This window comes from Prinia subflava, chromosome 2, assembly GCF_021018805.1.
Source record: "Prinia subflava isolate CZ2003 ecotype Zambia chromosome 2, Cam_Psub_1.2, whole genome shotgun sequence".
NCBI classification, from domain to species: domain Eukaryota; kingdom Metazoa; phylum Chordata; class Aves; order Passeriformes; family Cisticolidae; genus Prinia; species Prinia subflava.
The window spans coordinates 57,121,825-57,145,593 of NC_086248.1; the positions used below are offsets into that span (position 1 = coordinate 57,121,825).

A 23,769-nucleotide genomic window follows, 5' to 3' on the forward strand; every position below is an offset into this window, starting at 1 on the left:
CTGATGCCACACCGTATGGTTTCCATGCACTAAAGGAACTAGGAATTAAGGAGGTTATTTATTTATTAACAAAAGCTTCAAATTAAGAAATCTTGACAAGAAACAAATTTGCTTTTGTCACTGTATTACCTTTGTGTATTTGTAGGAAACACCAGATGATCTTCTGCAGCAGTTTGTTATCTTGTTTATTACAATTTCCCTAAACAAAGGAAAGAATACTACATTAGGAACACTATATCCACTTATTAGCCCTCACTTTTCTTCACTGGATTTTTAACAACATCAACACAAAGCATGTCAACAAATGAGCTTCAACCTATCACACTGACGCTGAATCACTCTATCAAAACCCAGTCTGGGATGATTTATATCTTCCCCCTTGCTACAGCTTGAGGCCAACTGTTCTGAAACCCCTGTGGCCGTCATATCTAAGGGAAAGACGCCCCAAAAGTTGTCTGGAAAGCAGAGGAACAGCAGGACTTGCACTTTTTCCTTGACACTGTTATATGGATCTAGCCTGACTCCATGAAAGGACAGGGATATCAAATCCTAACAAATATTATCATACTGTTCTATGCTCTTTAATTAGCAGTTGCCCACAAGAGAGGCTAGACCAACTCAGTTGTACATCCCAGCCCTCTTTACATGGGCCTTCAGACAATAATGGAGAATTTCAAGGAACCAGCAATTTGACAGTTGATGCTGACAGCTAAAAACCAGCATGCAAATCTCTCATGTTTACTATTTTACTTTCATTTCTGGCAGAAAAACAAGTCCTGACAAGGAAACTTCTGAAGCTTCTTAATTTCTTACCTCCTCTCTTTTTTGTAGAACAGCAAGATTATGAGACACACAGTGAGAACAACCAGGAGGATACTAAGCACAGCACCAACAGCCTGGCTTCTCCTTGAAAGACCTTTATGTATTTGGGTCTCCTCATCTGTCTGGTGCTGACTGTTTCCTGGATCACTGGTTGATCTAGCAATGCAAATTGAAAAGATAAATTCTATTGGTAATTTTTGTTAGACTGGATTAGAAACAGCAGATTAAAAGAAGACATGACATTCCATCCTGTCATTCTAACCTAATAGCTGTACGAACTGAATTTAGGGGATTTCATCTAAATAAAAACAACTTGAAAAACACAAATATATGTACTGTGCCTACATCCCAGTGTGCTATCAAACAGTGCATGAAACTACAGTCAAGACCACAGAGCACAATTAAGCACTCTGGAGTTTATACAGCAGCAGTTATTCCATACAAAGCTGCTGTTTTAGAATCAAATCTGCACTTGAGCAAGTTGCAACAGCTACAGAAATTATCCACCTTTCATCTCACTATGGCACTGCACACACCAAACTCCCTCAATAGGTTTAAATCAGAATCAAGAGTTTGCCTGTGCTTTCAAGCTAGCAGCCAGGAAGCAAACGCTCCCAGGAGCAGTCACTCCATTTTTCACAGTGAGGCTGCCTACCTGTCAAGAACACTGTAAGCACCTAGATACAGACACTCTGCTTTCGACACTGTCCCCTCACTCATCAGTAGATGAGCTGATCATATTTAGTTGCAGAAATACTCCATTGTTCCTTGAAGACCTGTAATGATTTTCCATTCCAGGCTAAAGAATTGGGCAGATAGAGGGGAAGGGCAGTCTTTGTCACAGCTTCAGTTTTCCAGACAGTAAGGCAAGGGGGACCAAACACCTCATCCACAAATTGTTTGCTCCTCTCAGTAACATGAAACAGCATGTTCTGTCAGCTACAGTAGGTTTTACTTAGTGAAAACAATGATATCAGTTCCACTGTGCCTCTCCAGCACCAGATCAGTTTGGCAAGTGTTAATTTAGTAGTCATGTGCCAAACACTGCATACATGATCATCAATTTATCTATAACCCTACTGCTTTTTTAGCTTTTCCCCTTCTCCCAATCACTTCGAAAAAATCCTTTCACTGAGAAGTGCTGACAAAAGCTGCTCTCAGAAAACAGTCAAGTACTCACATTAATGGACACACAGCAGATGTGTACCAGGTAAATAAATACTGACAATCTGCTGTCTCGTGAAGGAATTCAGGGATGCCTTCCTTCACTTCTGGATTGCAGTGGAAGAAAATGGTTGAAGACACAAACTTGGATTTATCTTTACCACATCTGGAGTCAGATGAAAATATGACATCCAAATCATCATCTACAATGAGAAGAAAAAATTGTAGATTACTACTTTCTTAAGAACAGTCTGTAAACACTAGACTCTGGGGAAAAAAAGTAACTAAAGGAAATCATTGCTTATGCAGCACAAGCACAGAAAACAGGAGATTAAAGTCTTCTATTTTGCATCGTTTTTACCAAAGTCTTTCAACTTCAAGTCTTTCAGTCTTCAAGTATCAAGCCCTAACCCCTATTAAGCCATATTTGCAACTGAGCTTACACAGAAAAAAAAAAAAAGGAAAAAAAAAAAAAAGAAATCTAAATTATGCTAGACAGACTTTGGATAGCTTTACAGAAATGGATTAGCATAGATGTTAGGAACCAAGAACCATTTTCTGAGGAAGCAATTCACAGAGTATCAAGCAATTCTATCTGGTGAGCACTTACCATCAACGTAGTATTTGGCGTTTCTGGCAGAACCGACTCTCCGAACGCGCCGTTCATTAGTTTTCACCTGGCAGATGTTTGCTCCAAAGCACTCTGGGAAACTTGAGTTTGTTATACCAGAAAGTTGAATTTGATACACATATTTATCACCATTTATCCGTACATCACCAGAAGCTGTGTACAACCTGAGGAAACAAAGGAAAAATCTGTTCTTAAGTCCAAACTCACGGGTTGGGTTATTCCCAAAACAAAAGACTGGCAACAGTAGTAGATGCTACCACTGGCTGATTCCAGAGCAAGCTGAGTGATATATAGCATAAATACAATCCTTAGCAAGCACTGAAAGCAGATTTTTCCAGCTATATGGCCCTCAGTGTGTAAATCCCTCCAAAGGTTTAAGATAGTATGAAGACAACAATATGATTCAGTGGCTCAAACACACTACTGACTGTGAGAACCATATGTTGTGCTCTGTAGCTATGAAAAATGGCACAATTTAGCAATCTTCTCCAGAAAGCTAACTAGTTCTACTGTTCTGTTGTTTTGGGGGTTGTCTGAGTTGTTTACTCACTTGGAATAAACATCCCCTAAAGAAAAGTTTTTCCCAGTTGCAGGATTAATGACTGTTCCATTCACCACCTCTACCTCCTGCTGCTTCACAGCACAAGCTGCACGTGTGTCCCACGTGATGTAGTAAGCACAGTTTTCTTCATCAAACCTGCCAAATGAAAGAGAGAGCTGATGATTCCAGGAAAGTGTGACAAGTTTTTTAGCATCTTGAGAAAAAGAAAAGACAACTGCCAACCCACACGTGACAATGTCCTGCCTAATCATCACACCTAGAGTAAGCTAAAATAGTCAAGTAGCACTCAAAAAAAGCTACCTGAAAAATTACATTGGATTTTTCTGCAGCTGCATGATTTTAGACGACCTGGCTGAACTTCCTGTTGAAAATTCCAGAATTCCCACAGTGTACCAAGGGGTGTTATTAATATATTTTCGCTAGCAAACATATCAGGCTGCTTTTCTGCAGGATGTTAAACTTGCCTTTTATTTAAGCAGGAGAAGAGGTATAAGCTAATATCCTGGTTTTGGCCACAACAAGGTAATATCTTTGCAGTAGCCAGGAAGGGCCATGGCCAACACCCAGAGGTTATTCTATACCAGCTCACATCATTGCTAGGGACAGAGGGAAGGACATCTTTTCTAGGGAGAAGGGGTCCCTCCTGGGCCAACACAGCATGGCAGAGGGACTCCAGTCATGTATCATTGTCTTGTTTGAATCATTCAGCTCCTTCTCGTATCCTCTGTCACTGGTATTGCTGCTGTTACTGTTTCTCTTCTTATCTCATTTCTGTTTCCAGTAAATTGTTATATCAAGACATGATCTTTGCCTTTTGTGTCTCCACTTCTGATTAAATACACTGTATTAAGGCAGAAACAAACCCTGCTTTATTAGCTCAATCACTTACCTACAGAAAATGTTCTTTAATAAACAGTTTTTGAAAAGAGTTAAAAGTGGTTGTACAATGACACTGGCAACTGACAGTGAAACCAACAGCATCCAAGTCATTGTTAGATCTAATTTGAAAGAAGAATGCTTAAATTTTTTCCAAGAATTTTTAAGATAAATACAAAATACAATGTTTATGGAAATTGACAATTGCACAAACTCCAGAAGACCCTATATCTTGAAAGTACAGACCACAGATTATTTTAGGGACTACCCAACAGAGCAGACAGTCCCTGTTGAGAGATTTAAGGGTTTACTAGAGAGGTACAAAAGAATCAGCCATGAAGATCAGTGATCAATTTATTACTCACCTCTGCAGCATAGGCATGCCAACTGTTTTTGCACATTTCAGTTCTATAATTGTTGTTACTTTCTTATTTTTCCTACATTCTTGTCCACTGGAATAACTAATATACACTGTATCACCTAGAAGAAAAAATGGTGATGAAAGGTTTTCATAAGCAGCTGTAAGAAATTTCCTTTGCTCATCCCCTAGAACCTCCTTACTTACAGCATTCTTTTCCCCAGCATCCACCATATATCAGTTATAATAATTTGAGCCATTCACACTTGTGATCATTTAAAAAACACAGGCAATACATGTCAGTACTTTTTTAAAGGGATGGAAAATTTCCCTGAGCACGAATTTGAAAAATATTCCTTAAACTAGAAGCTTGAGTAAAATTGAGATTATTGGTTTTCATTCATTTTCCTAAGAGTGGAGCCAATTAATCATCCTTCATATGCTGTTCTGCTTGAAGAAGTTAGTAGATGCAGAGTAAGTCTTTTCAAACTGGATGAACAAAATTACTTTCCCTCTCACAACTACAGAACCACAGATGGGCTGAGGTTGGAAGGGACCCCTGGAGGTCATCTGGTCCAAACCCCTTGCTCAAGCTGGATCACTTGGAGCCAGCTGTCCAGGACTATGTTCAGACAGCCTTTGAATACCTCCAAGGTAGGAAATTCCACAACCTCCTTGACAATCTGTGCCAGTGTTTGGGTATCCTGACTGTAATAAAAGAGTTTCTTGATGTTCAGATAGATAATTTCTTACAGCTTTAATGACAATGCTGTTTATTTGCTTCAATGTTTTCTCATGGCTTGAATGTCACATTCTGTTTTCATTTTTAAACAGAAGATTTACAGATAAAAATATTTCAAAATAAAGGTTTCAGCATAATTTAAGAACTGCTACAGCCAGGCTGTAAGATTTAAACCTTTAATCTCTAGCTCTTTACAGGAACAAAAAGTAACTCTACCTGTCACATTCAGCTTCTGTGTATGAACGAGTCCAAGAACTTGAACATCTCCATTGTGGCTTTTCCTGCAAATACTGGCTCTTTCAGGGCAGCCTGTGGGTCCCTCGTGTACCCTCTGACAGAGGTTCACGTAGTACCTATACAGAACATAGTAGACAAAAACCTCTCTTTAAAATTCATTTAGGCTAAACTGAAGAAGTGATACACAAACTTTAGAATCTTTATGGGAAGCTAGACAGGTTTGCAAGAAACTAAATCTCAAATCAGCTGACAGAATGAAACATGTACTAAGGTTTGGCAGATCACCTCTAACTATCATTTTCAGATGAAAGACTGCAAAAAAAAAAAAAAATTGATCATTTTCCAGATTAGGTCACTAGTTAATTTTGACCTAGGTCCAAACTAGAAATTAGAAGAGAGTCAAGAATTATCCTATAGTTTTTTCATTTATAAAAGTTGTAGTGCTACCCTAAATTCAGCATCTCCTTGGAGTTATACCAGCTCAGATATGTTAGAGCAGAGAACTGCTAGCAAGGTGGTGAATGAAGAGTTTTGTTACCCCACAGTTTATCATAAGTTTAGAATTAGATGCTGTCATCCTTGCCAGTTCATTTCCTAACTGGAGGAGGGAGGCTGGAGACGTCAACCTCCTGACATCTGTATTTCCACTATGCTAATATATTGAGGAATAGGGGTGAACAGCCTCAGTTAAATGCCCGAAAATAAGTTATAAATTTGAGTCAAAAAAGACAGTTAAGTAATTAAGACTTTTCTTTAACAAGATTAAGAATCAAAAAATAGCATTTAAACAACAAAATTACATTTTTAAGATAGCAGTTTAAATAGGAAGTTTTGAAACAGCTTTCAGATTAGACATTTTCATCCTTTAAAAAGGGTTTACCAACAGAGGGAAAGGGTGAGAATGTGATTACTCAGGTTCCTTTCTCCATTTTTTTTATTTATATGAAGTGTTAAGCACTGACAGTTTTAAGACACTGAGCAGGGACTAAACAGAAATACTCTGCCACATCACAGTTGTACTGATAAGCAAGCTGCTCTCTGAGTTGCTCATTACTTACGAGTTCCCATTGTGGACGAAGATCCATGATCCTGTCAGGGAAGACAGCATTCTCAAGTCATATGTTCTGTGTTTTTGGACAAACTTGCACTCCATTTTCTTGGGAGGACAAACAGCTTGAGTCTTCCATTCAAATGTCACAGCACAACCAAGAGTCTCACTGAGAAGGTATGGACTCCCAACACCAGCATTTTCATCACATGTAAAGATAACAGTAGATTCCTTTCTTGCAGTTGCTATAAGGGGAAAGGTCAGAAAAAAAAGAAAAAGCATATTTTACAAGAGGTCTGCAAGCATGTAAAGATTTTAGTGCAGCTAAATCTCTGTGTTAGCTAAGACCCTTGTACATAAAGTATAGGAAGTACTTACTGCTGCTACAGAATCCCCACTTTTCATCTCCCTGGTAGTTTTCAGTTGTAGCACACCATGGCCTATTCTTCCCTTCTGTAATACATTCCTCATAGGTCTTCCCTTTGTACTTGAAGGGGATCACACAGACCTCTCCCTTTTCAGTCACTGAGAAGGAAAGGTATAATCTCATAACTACACACAGTAGAGTAGGGGGCATATCCGTATTCAGAATGTTATTCAAAGCCTGTACTTCAATACTATAGAAAGATCAGTGGCAGAGAACAAATACTGAAACATTGAATTTAAACCCAATTAGAAAACCAGAGGTAGCATACAATTAGCTACAATCATCCCTACAGAGAAGTTGCACTGTCTCTTCCAGGGAGATACATGTTGATGTCTTAGATTAGTATGACACTTGTGATTTAGCAAAACTACATGTTTCTATTGCTATATGTAAAATCTTTGTTGCTTCCTCCCATCAGAACAGAACCTCATATTTTAAGGGACAAGTTTTGAACATAAAGAAGGGGTCTGCTCTGATCTCACCTGGAGGGCACCGATCACCTCCTGTGTATCGCAAGATGACTGTTTCATCCTGATGGCTGTAGTCCATTCTCATCTCCTTTATGTTTCCAAAAGATGACATGCCACTTTTAGATGTCAGACACACTGCCCCATCTCTGCATTTTCCCTGGGGCAAGCCTACACTGCACACACCAATGTGGTAATTGTTGGATCCAGCAAATACCTGTGTAGACAACCAGAAGCATCACAGCAAGTCTAGAGGCAATACTTACAAAATCACACAAGTGCTTCGTAAAACAAGTCCCAGCAGGCACTTGTCCAATGCAGGAGGAAAAGATAGATAATTTTGGAAGTCTGGCCTTTCTTAATATGACAAAACTGCAGATAAAGCACACAGGACTACAGATAAAATATGTTCAGCAGACCTGCTTTCTCATTCAAGATTCTGTCAAAGGTGGAGATTTCTCATTCCTTTACCATCACTGTGTCCATTAACTTCACTCTCAAAAACATTAAAATGTTATACCCTCTACTATTATTCCCTCTGTCAGAAGCCAAACAAGTATCATTACTGACCACAGCACGTTTCAGCCTTTTCTCACACAGAATGCTTGAAAGAAACCCTTCCTGCAGTTTTAAAATGTTGCTAGCCATAGGCAATTATAAATAAATAAATAAATGTCACACCACAAGAAGGCATTACCTCGAATGATCTTCCAGAAAGGCTGGTCAGGTTAAATGTATAGTGTAGCTGTTCATCAATCACAGAGCAGCCTAAAGTTTTCACTTTATCAGGACACACAAGTGGAGTTTCCCACTCAAACACAAATGTGCAGTCAACTTTCCTTATCATCTTTGGCTTACCCTGTTACCAAAGAACACAGGAAGACACGTTTAACTTTTGGAGAGTTTGTTGTCTCCGCACTTTCCCCCTTCCCCAATAGTTAACCTCAGTTACTACCATGGCTAGACTTCATTGATTGTAGGACAAACACTGTATTTATAACCAATACCAAAAAAACTTTCAAGGGAAGTGCCTTCTACCTAGCTCTAGAAAACAATTAAAGTAACAAGCTTTCTTCTTAATTAAGGTTGGGATTTTGATGTTCAGCTCAGTTGCAAGCAGCAAAAGTCTGAGAGCTGTGCTTCTTGATGGCAGAGGACATTAAGAAATTTCACTGAGTTAAGGTTTAAAGAGTTTAAAAGTTTATTTTACTTTACCATGTTTTAATCTTAAATATTAGTGTAATATTCAGAGCTGCTTCAAGTTTCAGCTCCTGCCCTGTGTTGATGGAAAACAGTTTCATGATCTTCAACAAGCTCTAGTTTGACAAACATATCTAAGTGTTTCCCTACAGTTTGTTGAAGCATTAAAAAAATTCAAGAAATGGTAGATTTATATCACCATGCAAACTCAATTTAGTGTTCAGGTGTTGACACAAAATAAAAACATAAGTAACTAAATGCAAATTTTTAAAGTTGTGTGTGATTATGCAAAAGCATATGGGGAACACTTCACAGTAACACCTGTACAGTTACACTAGTTCTTGTGTTAGCTTGAGGTACAAGTACAAACTTTAGGATCTAAACAAGGTGCAATACTGCAGTAAGTTTAATGTCAGTAAGTTATCATTGCATGACTTCTGTGGAATCTGATCCTTGACTTCATCAGAACTTGTTACTCACAAGCCTAAAGTTCATGCACTCAATAAAACTTTGGCCAGTCAAGAAAACAAATATGATACTTCTTGAATTGAGTCCATCTATACGTTATAGAAACAAATCCTTGACCTAGTTTTAAACAAAGCTCATCTGGTTACTACCCACTTTCCATTACACTCCAATATCAACGTAAGTTTAATAGATGCCTTACCAGACTAGTTCCTTGGCTGCAGTGAAATACAATAACAGAAGTATAGTTCAACCTGTTGTTTATCTGACAAGGAGTAGCGCTGTTGTAAGTGATATAAACTTCATTTACTGCCTTATTGAACTGGGGAGGTTCAGTAACACGACCAATATCCTACACAAGCAAAAACATGTATTAATAGAATTACAGGACATACCTAGATTCCAGATCTGCCCAGAGATTCAGATCAATTCAGATTCATCTGCTTGGTTTACACGGGAGCACAACTATTGCACTTTTGAAAACTGCATTCTATACTCAAAGAACAGCCATTATGTTTCAATCCTGACAATACAAGTTGAGCAACTCAAAACAGATTTTGACTAAACTTTACAAAAGCCAGGGAGTTTCTGCCTCTTAGAGGTAGATTCTTCTTTACATTTATGTGCCGAATTACCAACACATCACTTAAAACAACATTAACAATGGAGTAAGGTTCCTAGATGAATATGGAAATTTGTGGAAAACAGTCACAGCTTTTTATGTCTGTCTTCTAGAGCCTGCAAACAAGTCTTCAAAAGCAAAAGCCAAGAACTCTCAAGGTAATGACACAGATAAGTTAGTCAATCCTCTGTAACAACCTTGCTATATATGTAGCTGTCAAGTTCTTACATGAAAGGCCTAAGTGCATTTTGAAGCACACTAGCACCTAGACTGCTTCCAACTGCAACAGGCTGCCACAAGATCAACTAAGCCACAGAATGGCTAAGACATTCTGCTTCCCAGTATCCATATTTGGCACACAGCATTTCGGCACACAATTTTTTCACTACTTGAAAAAAAGTCTCTGTAGCAATTTGCATATTTATCACTGTATTCAATGTTCTGACATCCAAAAAGATCACTGGGGTTCAGTAAAGGAAAATACTTCATAGGGAAAAGCAATAAAAGGGAACTTTGCAGAAGAGATTTTAATTCTGCATTCCATTTCTTTAATCCACTGTCAAGCCTCTGGTTCAAATCAGGTCCCCAGGCAGGGATACTATATTAAACTACTAAGGCAATGCACATTTCAGTGATTCCTGGTACTTACTATTGGCGGCCCATTAACAGGAACCATGCAAACAGCTGCTCCAGGTGGGCAGTTGACATCTTTGATAGGATTGAGAGGCTCACAAATGTTGATGTAGAAGTCTGGAGAAACATCTGTACTACCTTCATCCACAAATGCCTCATAATACCCAGTGCGATGGATCAGAGGAGACAGGTCAATAATGGAACTGTCATTCACTACTGAGCACTTCACCTACAAGAAGGCACATTTATTGCTCTTATTCTTTTATTACTTGCTTTGATTAATTGACAAACATCTTACCCTTCTTGGGGCCAGAATCACGGCTACATTCAAGAGTTTCAAATGTAGGCATTTGAAAAGTTTCAAAAGCAGAATTTGTTACTATTTTTGTTTGTCTATAGATACTAAACACCTACAAGCAGCATATGAAAAGCCTTGATCATTTAAACATTCTTATAGAATGGAGTCCCTATCAGAACAATACCAAGACAAAGCTCTGGCACACATATTCCAGCATACACAGTCACTATGACTTTGTAGGATCAGGGCCTGTGACTTCCTCTCCTCATCTCCACCACCTCCAACAAACACGCTTGGTTATAACAACATTATAACAATGTGAAGTTAGTGTATTGCAAGCTGATGGCTTGAGTACAATTTCACACACTCTTAACGTGTATAAACCTACTGAGAGTCTATGAGGAATTTGAGAAATCTATTCTTGCTTAGATATTAGAAAAGGAGCAACTAACAAAATTACCATTAAATTTCAGGACAAATAATCATTGTTGCTACCTAGATATCATCACACTGAAATTGCATGGATCACTGTAAAAAAAGGGATCAGAAGTGCACCAAGGATCACCAAATGAAATTAACAGGCTAGAAAACACAGTGGGGTTGGGTATTGTTGATTTGTATTGCAGCATGGTACATATTACCGAAGGGGACACCACAACTGTGTGTAGCTGAAGGAGAGGATGTGACAGTTCCTGCTGAATAAAGAAAAACTGGAAGATGTTTTCCTAATGGAAGTGAGAGGTATTTTAGTATTTTAGAAACAGTGATAAGGAGGAAAAGCAACTTGTTGCAGAGAACGATGGTCACACTGGAGGTAATCAAAGCAGCAAAAAGAATGATTAGGCAGACTCACAAAAGAAAATATTCAAGTATTAAGAAAATATCTAAATTCATCCAATATGAATTTAGCCTTCTATTCCTAGTGCTGCCCTTTACTCCATGCACCTACCCTCTACTGGTCATTTTTAAGTAGATTTAAAAATTACCTAAGGACTACCTCAAAGCATTGTCTGTAGCACCAGTTCAACTCAACTGACAAGATTATGTTATTGCAGCACGTGTTGTACATCAGAAGCAGATTCTAAATTCACACTATCAAGGTTTATTGGGTTTTGCACTGAGCAAAACTGATCATGCACTTGCCTGGCCTCTAGTCACCTGCCTAGGAACAAAGGCTATCCACATGCACAGAGATGCTATCCACCCTCAACCTCAGCTCTGCTGGCCTGAGCACTGGAGCATCTTCACCATCACTTCCCAACATGACACCCTCTGCCTCCATTTGAACTGTACACAGAAGCAGCTAAGCAGCTTCCACAAAGGGGTTATTCTCAAGTGTTAGAGGTTTTAACTTGGCTCAACATGCAAAGCAGGAGTTTGTCAAGTATTGCTCACCCCTGCTGAAAATGTCAAAACGGAAAGCATTCAAGAACTCCTATAAGAACTTGGGTTCTGTACTACAGGAAGAAACCTTTCCCTCAAGGAATTTAAAATATACTGCTATTATATCTAACCCCCCTCAGAAATTTTAAGTCCCATGAGTGTTTTCTGCACAAGTAACTCTTACCTCTTCTTCACAAGCCAAGGAAGTATGCCAAGAGAAGTAACTAGTGCATGTCTGCTCGTCAAAAGACACAAAAACAGGTCGGCTCTCATCTCCAGCATCAGACTTGCATACAAAGCTAAAATAGCTTTTATGCTTCAGTGCAGGGTCTGCAGGGCAAGGATCCCCATCTTCATAGACAAGCTTTAACACCTGATCTTCGTAACTTAAAGTTTTACTCTGTTTTCCAGCATTAACTGTTTTTTGGCCACCTGTGATGCAGACAGCTAAAAGTGAAAAAAAAGAAAAATTAAAAAAACAGATCAAGCCTGATGCAACTGCCCTGAAAAATTGCACCACACAACATAAACAGCAGGAAACTTAAGATTTTTTTTGCTAAGAAAGAGTGGCTTTGCCACACCATCCGGAGTTGCCATTAAACTGAGCTGAACTGCACTGATACAAAGACCAAATATTGCCTTTATTACTTCATCAACCCGCTGAATGTACTGCACCTATATATGCTTAAGCAGCTACAGAGCAATGTTTGGTTATCACTTCTCTGAAAACCAAGCAATTAACACAAAATGTCAGACAGATTATGTATCATTTTATTAATATGCCTCTTAAAAACCAAATCAATCCAATATTTTCTTCTAACTCCACAAAAATAATTTTCACAACAAGCAATACTCCTATTTTAGCATCTGAGACGCTGAAGTATTATTTCATATTCAATTTGACAGAAGAGCTAGTAATTCAACCTGCAATTAAGCAGCTTTAAAACCAGTAAATTAAGCAGAAAGTTAACTTCTTCCAATGTTTCAGAAGTACCCAGAACAGAAAAGAAAGCTAGAAAAAGGACTGGCAAAGGTTTGAAGTGCAGACGCATTACAGCAATGCATCACTATCAAGTTCACTCTAGCTGGGAGAACTGTAATGTCTCCATTTTCCCAGCATTAAAGACATGCAGCAGAAGCACCTACATTTCCTGTCCTCATGTTCAGAGAAATACCCATTTAGTTCATTAGGAATCGAAGGGACTGGGATTTGACGTGAGCCCATGTGAATGGTGTTGGGTAAAAACATATGGCCTCATTTCCTAAAACAGTTTTAGGTTCTTTTCCTAGTCAGTACTGCCATCAGCTGTTCCCTTCATTCCTTCTGTATCTGCAGTAAAACATCACATTTTATAGTGAACTTGAGCATAAGCATTTCTTTTAGTTGCCCTGTAGTCAATGATTACAGTACCAGAGAGGATAAGTTGCTTACCAGCTCCATTAGCACATGAACTTTTAGCTTCAGCACAAACATTCAGCTCAATTATTCTGTTGTGTGAACCGCTGATGGTATAGCCAGACTCTTGTTTTAATGGTGTCAAATCAAAGAGGTGGCCTATAGGGAGATCAGAGAACAATTTCATCTCTTTTTCAGATTCAAAATCAAAACATTTCTTTAAACTTTAAGTATTATAAGCTTTCAGTAACTTAATTTAGTAGGAAGGTTAACCAGACCCTATTTGCCTGCTAGCTTAGAAAGGCAAATAGTTACTTATTCACATTAACAGAGGAAAAACTAGTTTTGAACTATCAACTATTTATGTTCCAAGGGACATTGCAGTACAAGAGATTTCTACGATCAGTAAGCTTGTTAGTCACTATCCAGAGGATGTCACACTGCCCTTTTCTAACACAGTCCCTCAAGAACACAAACACAGTAGTGCTGCTTCCAGCAGCCTCTTCCACATACAAAATCCTGAGGCCTCTTTCTTACCTGTTGCAGGATTGGTTACCCGACAGTCATTTTGCACGTTGCTTTTAAGAGGACATGCAGCAGCAGTGAACCATAAGAAGGTATATTCACAATCTTCAATGGCAGTTATAAGTTCTGGCTTTGATTCCTAAACACAAAAGAGTGGAGAGAGTGACGTCTCTATACAGTGATAGTGTAAGATTCCATGCCAACCAATTTATTCCTGCAGCCTGTAGCTGAGCTCAGTTCAAACACCAGTCCTAAAATCTGACAGAGCATCATGGTCCAGTGAATTAATTCAAGGACAGAGTATTTAACTGTGATTATTTCAAATACATAACAGTACAGAATCATTATCAGGAGAAATAAAATTAATGAGAGGAGAGCTAAAGGTAGCCTAGGGCAATAGAAAATCCAAAAGGCGATTCAAATCTCATCAAATGGAAGAGTACTCGATGGCAAGGCATACAGATGTGCAAGAGTGAAGAGTTATACAGCCAATAGCATTATTTACTACTTGAAACACTTCCCAGTCTGCACTACATTCATCTTCAAGACATAAGCAGATGATGTGAAGCTATTACAGATGACAAAATTATTGCTAACAGAGCATACAAAATGATCTCTTAAAAATTGCTCAGTATCTAAAATGCAAGTACTTGTAAGTCCTTCTGCTTCCATGAACACATAAAATCCTAGCAAAAGGAACCCACTTACAATTCTGTTTTCATCACACTTGAGGCGCAATATTGTTGTTTTCTTCCGAATTTTATCTGGACACTGATCTCCATTAATGTATTTCAGGACAAAAGTGACATTTTCCCAACGAGGACCATCGGCCACTTCCCCAAGACTGGTACATTTTGTACCCTCAATGAGGGAGGCAGCAGCATCAGAAGGGCAGGAACCTATACAGATAAACAAAAACTGCATTATTACTCCAAATGTTAATAAGGTGTACTTGCCTGGAATAAAAGTCCACTACTCTACTTCCAGGTGTATCATGACTGATCTATCTCCAAGCCATTGCCCAAACCATACTCATCGGGCTGTATTTTCCCCAAAAATCACAACTAGCAGCAATGGTCTCACATCCTTTAAGGTCATGCAAAAAGTAGTGGCAGCTACCACAGGCGAAGTAGACTGCTACAGAGTGGAAGTCTGGCCTTGCACTGCACAAAACACAGAGTCAGTCAGAAGATGCCATAGGGAAATTCTGAATTGATTATTTTGATCTTTAAGAGCTATAGCAAACTTCGGATAAGGACAGCAGAGCTATAGTGCCAAAGTTATCACGAGAAGAGCTGCTAGTGAATCTCACCCGCTAAGCAGAAGGGAATCAGGCTTACAGTCTACCTTTCCCTCTGGTGCTAAAATCACACCCCTGTCTGCACATACTTTGCTTTGTGATTTATTTCACTCAGAACAGCCCCCAGCAGTATTGTCCTACTACTTGCCTCCCCTAGCTATAGGAAGAACATATTTGTATTTTGCACTTACGTGTAGCACCATACGGTACTAAGGCCTTGCAGACATTAAGGTAGTATTTCTGGGCAGTAGAAGATATAGCAATGGCCTCCCAGTTGTCTCTGTGTCGTGTCAGGGATGAAAAGTCATAGAATTTTCCTTCGTCATCCCTGTACAAAAGATTAAAGGCATGCAAAATAATTAAGCATTTTGAAGCTGCAATTCTCAAGTTACTACAGTAATTTTAACCTGTTAACTCTAAGCAGAGTATTATACTGGAAAAGCAGTCTGCATCAGACACCGTGGTCCCCAGAAACTTCCAATTCAGTAGAGGGGATGTATCACTGCACCAGCTATCCCCACAGAAACTGTCCACATCCACACAGCTTTCAGCCAGTGCAAGAGTAATTCCAACTTTTAATTCAAGCATGTTGGCTTTCAGTGCATGGCAAGCATACCCACTGTTACAGTGCACTGTTTCACCTTAGGGCAGAGGCCGATAATGAGGCCAGATGTTCAAATTCTAGCCACATATGACCCCCATATCCAATCTTAATAAGCTAATATTTGGTTGTGACAGATATAAATGACACTTTTCCTGAAGCATTTTTGGTGGAAGTTCCAAACAGACAGCTGTAGTCTTATTTAAATTAGCTATTGTTAAATAACAACTAGACACTTGCAATGACCTAACATACTCAGCATTCAACCATCAATAAATATACACCAAACAGTTCCCTTTTATTATTCCCCAGAAGAATCTCCAAGTTGGTTTTTTTTCCAATGAGATTAATTTTCAGAAGCACAAATTGCGGAAGTTATTTAAAATATTAGCATTGGCATTGAATGCTACATTAGCTGGTCCAAACAACAGCTAAAGGGGCAGTGTTGCACTGAACTGCAAGAAGGCTGTATTTTTCTCTCTCAACATACAGCTCCATTTTAATTTTGTGGGAACAACTTACTTGTAGGAGCACTCAGTAGATTTAACAGGTGGGCAAGCATACTGAGTATGCCATTCAAACATGTAGGTGCAGTCTGGAGTTTCCTTCAAAAATACAGGCTGAAAGAACACCATACAAAATTAATTTGGTTTCTCATTTAGACGCATTGAAACTATGAAATTCCTCAGTTGTGCTTCAGGAAGATCTAGGAACACATTATCTCAGAGCCACACTATGCCTCTGACCAACTAAAAAGCATTGCTTCTCCCAAACCTGAGTTTATCCACATGCATATTTCTGATAAAAGGGCACCCGTTAGGAATTGCTGTCTCTCCCATGAAGAAGAAGAGCAAAAGTAATTCTAGATACCATTGTTTAAGAACAATAAAGGAAGCACAAATATAGACAGACACTAAAAGCAAGTAACCAGCTTATTTAGCCTGGCCATGTAATAACTGCTTTCGTGCACATTCAACCTTCTACCTTTTATTTCTTACAAAGAAGCAGCTGTTATTTGTGGAAGAACATTCCTTCCCAACTTCTCCAAGAGCTTTGGTCATGATAGACATCCCTTAAAGGAACAACATGCACTGATCTTCCTGGGCAATGATAAAGGTACCATCCATAAAAAGGAGATTCAAAACATTCTTCATTTTTTTGTCCTGTCACAGGACCTTTGAATAGCCTGTCTAATCTGTAAATCATGAGGCATGTTCATGTTCTTCACTCTAACCTTCCATACTTTAAAAAAAGAAGGGAACTCTGGAAGATAGTATGTACAGGAAGCATGTTTTGAAACTAACCTCAGATGTAGTCTTGTCACAATAGAATAATATAGCAGTCGATCGTTCGTATATTTTATGACATTTTTCTCCACTGGTGTAATTAATCATTATTAAACCATTTTTGAAAGTCAGTTTGTCTGTACGTAAGCCTAGAAGCAAAGAGTTGAGAAAAGTCAACAGCTACAGTAAACACACAACTGCAGTAAGGCCTCTGACAATGGGGTCACATAAAGAGCAATAAAATGCACAATTAAAGAATAGATGGACAGATTTACTATCTTTGATTTACTCAACCTTCCTCTAAAACCTGCAATCCAGTTATTGATGGACTACTATCCCAGCACAGTAAGGCTGAGCTCATTCATTATTGAGTGTCATGGTAACTACACGTATGACATTTTATCTGCACACAGAGCAAAAGCAGTGAGGTGCTTTATCTCATGAGATGTACTAGATTAGCAAGAACCCTTCTTCTATCACACCCTGGGTAATCTTCCCGCTCCCTAGGTTTGTTCAGGCAAGTGCAATACCTGCTACTTTTTGGAAAGTATGGTCCATCTTCTTTACTTGACATGATCCAACACTGTGATGCTGTGCATTGCAAGGCTCTGTTAGTTCTCCACAAACTCTGAAGTAGTAGTCATACTCATCTGTACTCACTTTGATGTCTTTATTGGAAAGTGGCTTCAGGTTAAAAACATGACCATACCTTGGATCTTTCACCTGGCAATCGTTTCCTTTAAAGAGAAGTTAAGAATTTAAAATACAACTGAAGAGATAATAGCCTTGCCAAATACACAGGGGACAGTTAAAGCTTACTGGACAAATAAGGCCACAAGAATGAGTAGCTACTTGAGGGCAGTGACACTGAAGAACCATCTTAGTTCAGCTAAGCAACTCCTTTCAGGAAGTCAACAATATCTAGAACTATGTGACCATATATAAATGGCACATTTTTTTATAACTGCCACTACAGCAAGATGCAAAAGTCACACCGTAGTTCAAAAACTGCCTCAGAGTGGTCTGAAGTTCTTCCTTCAGCTGTGCTTAGTGAAGCACACTAAGTCCAGAACTTGCTTAATTATCTGGAAAGAACAGCAAGGTCACAAGATCAAAGCAAAAGGTGTCCTAGATGCCAGTCTTGTATCTCCTTTTAACAGCTCTGGAGTTTGCCAAGTTAAGAAAATAATTTGTCATAGGAAATATTTACTCCAGCTTACAAATCTACAAAGATGCACATAAAAGAAGGTTTAGGAAAATTCTAGTTTCATGAGTCTCATTAGCTGATGTACATCAGTGACTCTGCTGTTGATCAAGTCTTAAGTTTTAAAGTGACACTTTGCTGAATACTCCGAAGCTTTTTAAAAAAGTCAGAGTGTATCACTTGAACATTATGCTCTTCTCAATCATCCAAGCTGGTACCAAGCTAAAGACATCAATTTTCCTCCCTTCAAAACCACCATTCAGTCACCAGGGTCCTGCACAATAATTACATGCTACAAAGCAGTAGCTTGTGAACATTCCTCATGCCATGTCAGATCATTGGCAGTTTCAATAATGTCTAGGACCATTGCAATGGATCTTTTACAGGAAGTCCAGATGTTTTATATGGAATTATCTACAAGCTGCAAAACAAAGCCTGAAAAGGAAGAGAAGATGCCTACGCATTCAATCTTCCATTTAAGAGACAATCAAGTACCAGAACTAGAACTTGTGATGTCTTGTTGCACATCCTGGGGGCAAATACAAACTGAAACTCCCCCACTGGCCTCTTCTCCATTGTCTAACTAGGGTCAAGTTTAGTCTTGCTTCCAATCTTTAGTGAGAGACAGGGAATGACCTGCCAGGCACAGAATCAACTCTGCTCTCATGAAACCTGATATTTTAATATTTACTAGCAAGTGTGTCTGTGATTTAACAAAGCAGACAATGCTTTTTCAAAACAGCATTATTACTCTATCTTCTTTCCGTAGATAGGCAAGTACATCTGCTTTGTACTTTTAAAGTTAGATAGGATTTGTAGTTAGTTTAAAGTTCAGAATAGATATTCCTCCACAAGCCGGCACCTTTTACAGAAAGATTCACAGGGGAAGAAACCAACATAGCTTAATTTAAATATTTATTACTTGTACAGTTTGATTGACACTTTAATGCTCAAATAGCCACACTTACCTTCTGCTTTGTGAACAGGACATGCTGCCAAGGTCCTCCAAACAAAGACAAACTCACAGTCATTCTCTTGCTCCAACACTGGTGATCCCTACATAAAAGAGCCATACAAAGGAAGCTTACTAATAATTACGAATAAGTCTCAAAACATACATGCATGGATTTTTTCTACTGCAGTTGCACAGTTTAAAGTCTCCATTATCAAATTTCAGTATTCGTGTTGAGCAAAGAGCTGCTTTTGGTGGCTCACAGGATTCCATGATAATTCACTAGTGTGCTCTACAGGTTCAGTAGAACAGACAGAGCTTTATTAAGAGGAGACAAAGAAAAATCCAGTATGTAAGATTTTACTTTTTAGAACCAGTCTCCCCATTTTAAGAGGAGTAAACACAGTCTATTTTGGTACAAGCACTAAAATCCTCATTACCAGCAAGCAGAACAGAGAATTACCGTTGTTTGATCACACTGGAAGATTATACGTGTAGAATAACGCTGATTGTCTTTGCACGTGTCACCATTCAAGTAGATAATGCTTAACGACCCATCAGTGGCAGCCTGGGGGTTTATCTGAATGACTCCAAGGTTCTTGCTTTTATCACTGAACTTCACACAAGACCCTATGGCACCACCTACAGGAAAAGAACTGGGTTTTAGTTCAAAGCTTTGACAACTAGAGTTAAATTGATTGTAAAGTAATACAATACAAGAGTAGTTTTAAGAGAGCTTTGAAGTAATCTGTTTATTAATACTCCTGACATATGTCACCCAGGTCTATGCTATTTCTGCGATTAAATGGACAGGAGGCAATAAATCTCACTGAAATACCCAGGGACATTGTTCTGACTCTAAGTTCTTGTATCAGAAGACACAAGTTAAGAAGTGCTTGCCACTTGGCTTACCAGGACATCCAGTCACGTAGGGCAGGGGCTTGCAGACATTCAAGAAAAACGTTCGCTTTTTTGCTTCCTTTGACGTGTCTATAGCAACCCACGGCTCACTCTCTTTGCTCAAATCACTTAAGTCATACTCATTGCCAGCAGCATCTGGAAGAAATGCAGTAAGCTGAGAGAACTTCATACTTGCAGCAGAAATGGATTTGAAATGATACCAGTTTCACTGAGGAATACACAATCAAAATAACTTTCAGAATCACATTAGATATGTATTAAGACTGTTGCCACAAAATCCTCACCATGCCAAATGCAGAACATACTTCCCCTGACTATTACTTCCAAATGTAACTTCTCCACAATTCACAGGTGCATTTTTACAGACGTCAATTCTAAATTAACTGATTTCCTTCAGAGTTGGGCTGAAGCAGCATCAGTCACAATAACAGTTAAATGTTTTCAAAGTAATTTTCAGCTTTCTTATGTATACCACAGTGTTTTAAATTAGCTTCTTTCCCTGTTATTGTAAGTTAAGCTTGCTTCAAACAACTTACCTCCTTCTCCCACCCTACAACTTCTACAGAGATTTTAAGTCTTACAAATGTCACCACAATAGGTATTCTTAAAGCCCTCCACTGAGCAGAAGTTTGCTGTTTAGTTAATCCTTCCAGCATGGGACAGAGCCCACCTAAATTGCAGGTACTTACCTGTAACCTGACAATCTACAGGAGCAGGAGCACAAGCCAGAGCTGTGTGGAACTCAAAGAAAGTATCATGGACTTGCAGCACGCTGTTTATCTCCTCACGCACAAACTTGAGCTCTCCAGGATATGAATCATTACAAATGAAAGTCACTCTGAACGTGTCTGATGCGCCTATAAAACAAACATTTATCTACTGATGGTTCTTTTTGGAACATTTGAATTTAAGCTCAAACTAATACTTGACTTAAAAATTTTTTAACAGTTTCTTATTACTAACTGCTTCGAGGATAACACTACCTTACTGCTTATGGGGTTTTAGTTGTAAATATGCAAGCCTTCTTTAGAGAGCTATGAAAAATTGCCTAGCAGCCACCACTACCTCTACAATTAAGAGACCAAAACGCCTTGACACATTTCAAGAACAAAATTACCTTCACTGATCTCTGTTCCCTATGTTCTTTGACATATATGAAAAAAAAAAAAAAAACCTTAAAATATCACCAGTGGTAACAGCAGCTTTTAAATTACATCACACAAAGTTTTGGGTTTGGGGGTTCTGTTTGTTTGTAAGAAGTTCAGTGTAATGACTGCAGAACAAATAATACTGATCCTATCAAAGCAGTATATGTTAAGTTCTGTTTAGTCCTCAAGAAGTGAAAGAATTATGTCAGGGAGTAGTGCTTGCCATCAAAATGCTTAGTAGTGTTATTAAAATTGTAAAACCTCTCAAAACAAAACATGTAAGAGCTTAATCACTGGTAACAGTGATTATATGTACAAAATATTTGATATTATGTACAAAAATGTCACAACTAAGAAAATAAGAGATAGCACCTCAGCAATTTGTACAGAGGACAAGCACACCAAAGCATTTGAGGTTCCTGAATCCAAAACCTAGTTTTCCCAAGGTCCTTTGTTGTTAAGATGTCATATTCCTTTCTATGAAGTTCAGTTTCAGTATAACTGGAGAGCATCTAGTATTAATAACTTAGATACACAGTTTCATTCATTTTATCTGCAAAAGAGACTTAAATTCATGAAGTAGGTGTACATGAAGTATTAGAGCACTAATTCAAAAAATTATATACAGGAGAGTACAAGCTTTGTGAAAACTGACCTTTCAGATATGAAACACCTTTATCCATGAATCCATGAAACTGAAGCTAAAAGCTATTACTTCACTTAAAAAAGAACCTGTGTTCATTTTGTTTTCCCAATTTGACTATCCATTTCTCCATGCAAGGACCACTATTTTTCATCTGCTAAGGGAAAAACCCTTAGCATTGATTCACCTTCCTAGAGCACATGGATTATTGAAAACTGAGCCATTACCTTCTGCATAACTTTATTTCTTCCTAAAATTGCCATATGAGCCAGCTCATTTAAGTAATTAATACCAAGCCAAATGGACTTCAATACATGAACAAAAGAAGCAATGAAGACTACTCACACTAAGTTTTTACAATACACTGTGTATTTCCTGAACTCACCTGATTCCATACGAAGAGGACCTCTGTAGGTAAGAGTCAGAAACCCTTCACTGGATAGATAAAGGGTTTTGTCCAATTCCAGTGGACTCACAGGCATCAGATTTTCTCTTTCACATGCAGCAGCTGTTTTGCCATTGATTTTACCACAATACGGCAAGTGTCCACAAATGTTTAGCTAGAAGTGTTGAAAACACATAGATGTTTTAGAAGAAGTTCATAGTATGAACCGCACCAGAAAAACAAGGTCCACACAGCCATTTCTACATCAGTAAAACCCTGGTCGAGAACTATTTCAAACAACACAGTTGTCTTGCAGAATGGAAATGACAGACTATAATTCAACTATAACACAGTAAGAATATCCCCAATCTTCAGATTACAGGGTCCACAAATTCTCCCCCCTAGAAGTTAAGGATGTGGTTCAGCAAGTTTATTCTTGGCCTGAAGATACCACTACGGTATTATCTGTGACAGCCTAAAATTACTGACACATGCAGATTACATTACCTACACTGATATGGACAGACTCAATCCCTTTCTAGGCTTTCCCTGTCAATTTCTTCAGAATCAGCAGATCAATTGGTAGTACACAACAGAGTCTAAGGGGAAAACCACCTCAAAAAGGCAGCCTCAAAAGTGTTGCTACCCTATATTTGCCAAGAACCACAAGTTTAATGCTTCTAAGACCGTCTAAGATGAATGAAGTTATCTTTCATTCCGTCTCTCAACCGCAGTGCTTTCCTGCCTACTCATACTTCCTAAGAGGACTGAGTGAAAGCTCCAGGCAAGATCACTAGGCAAGACAAAAAAAAAAAAATGCAACAACAGCGCTCATAAACAACAGACTGTACAGTCAAAATCCTTACTGAGAAAGTCTTCCCATTGCCAGTAACTGTGTAGCCTTCCTCAGAAGCTAAAGGCTGCAGGTTGAACAGAAAGCCCGTGTTTGGATCTCGCACAGAGCAGGACTGGAAAAAAAATACAACAAAATTATTTTCTCCTTCTGCATTTCTTCCGTTTAGATTTTAACTCTAACTTGTTTCAAGAACCAAAGCAGTGATTTAGACATATTCCCAGCCTGCATACCAGAACACCAGAAAACAGCTCTGGCAGTAGCTTTATTTAATTCTTTTCTACATTTGTTCAATTCTTTATGTCCACTGACATCAGCCGCACCAATATATTGAAGTGGAATTTACAGATGGCTTCTATCATATGAGCAAAAAGCAAGGAAATTTTAACTAAGGGTTGTCTTCACACTAATGTATTTATGTTGAGACCTGAAAACTAGAGGCAACTGAGTAGATTTCAGAGAATATTCTGCATTGGAAGGGACCCACAAGGATCACTGAGTCCAACTCTTTAATGAGGATCAAACTCGTATGAGGATCAAACTGGGATCAAATCCTCAACCATGGTGTTATTAGCACCATGCTCCAACGAACTGAGCTAATCTCAGGGTTTAGTGTGAAA

The 23,769-nt window shown here is 38.6% G+C and overlaps 1 protein-coding gene across 1 annotated transcript in view; it reads right to left on the reverse strand.

Moving 5' to 3' along the window:
• The window catches only part of IGF2R (insulin like growth factor 2 receptor), a 57,148-nt gene that overhangs the window by 1,985 nt on the left and 31,394 nt on the right, over nt 1-23,769 (reverse strand). The window contains exons 21-47 of the mRNA XM_063390074.1: nt 23,163-23,264; nt 22,297-22,471; nt 20,810-20,977; nt 20,112-20,255; nt 19,663-19,841; nt 19,216-19,303; nt 17,574-17,780; nt 17,062-17,192; nt 16,280-16,377; nt 15,348-15,484; nt 14,565-14,755; nt 13,869-13,995; nt 13,368-13,490; nt 12,120-12,382; nt 10,271-10,483; nt 9,202-9,351; nt 8,032-8,193; nt 7,350-7,551; nt 6,819-6,965; nt 6,451-6,685; nt 5,372-5,508; nt 4,421-4,535; nt 3,168-3,314; nt 2,597-2,781; nt 2,003-2,189; nt 814-978; nt 130-199 (exon numbers count right to left, since the gene is read on the reverse strand). Of these exons, the coding sequence (XP_063246144.1) occupies nt 130-199; nt 814-978; nt 2,003-2,189; nt 2,597-2,781; nt 3,168-3,314; nt 4,421-4,535; nt 5,372-5,508; nt 6,451-6,685; nt 6,819-6,965; nt 7,350-7,551; nt 8,032-8,193; nt 9,202-9,351; nt 10,271-10,483; nt 12,120-12,382; nt 13,368-13,490; nt 13,869-13,995; nt 14,565-14,755; nt 15,348-15,484; nt 16,280-16,377; nt 17,062-17,192; nt 17,574-17,780; nt 19,216-19,303; nt 19,663-19,841; nt 20,112-20,255; nt 20,810-20,977; nt 22,297-22,471; nt 23,163-23,264 (4,248 nt within the window). The remainder of the gene's footprint in view (nt 1-129; nt 200-813; nt 979-2,002; nt 2,190-2,596; nt 2,782-3,167; nt 3,315-4,420; nt 4,536-5,371; nt 5,509-6,450; nt 6,686-6,818; nt 6,966-7,349; nt 7,552-8,031; nt 8,194-9,201; nt 9,352-10,270; nt 10,484-12,119; nt 12,383-13,367; nt 13,491-13,868; nt 13,996-14,564; nt 14,756-15,347; nt 15,485-16,279; nt 16,378-17,061; nt 17,193-17,573; nt 17,781-19,215; nt 19,304-19,662; nt 19,842-20,111; nt 20,256-20,809; nt 20,978-22,296; nt 22,472-23,162; nt 23,265-23,769) is intronic.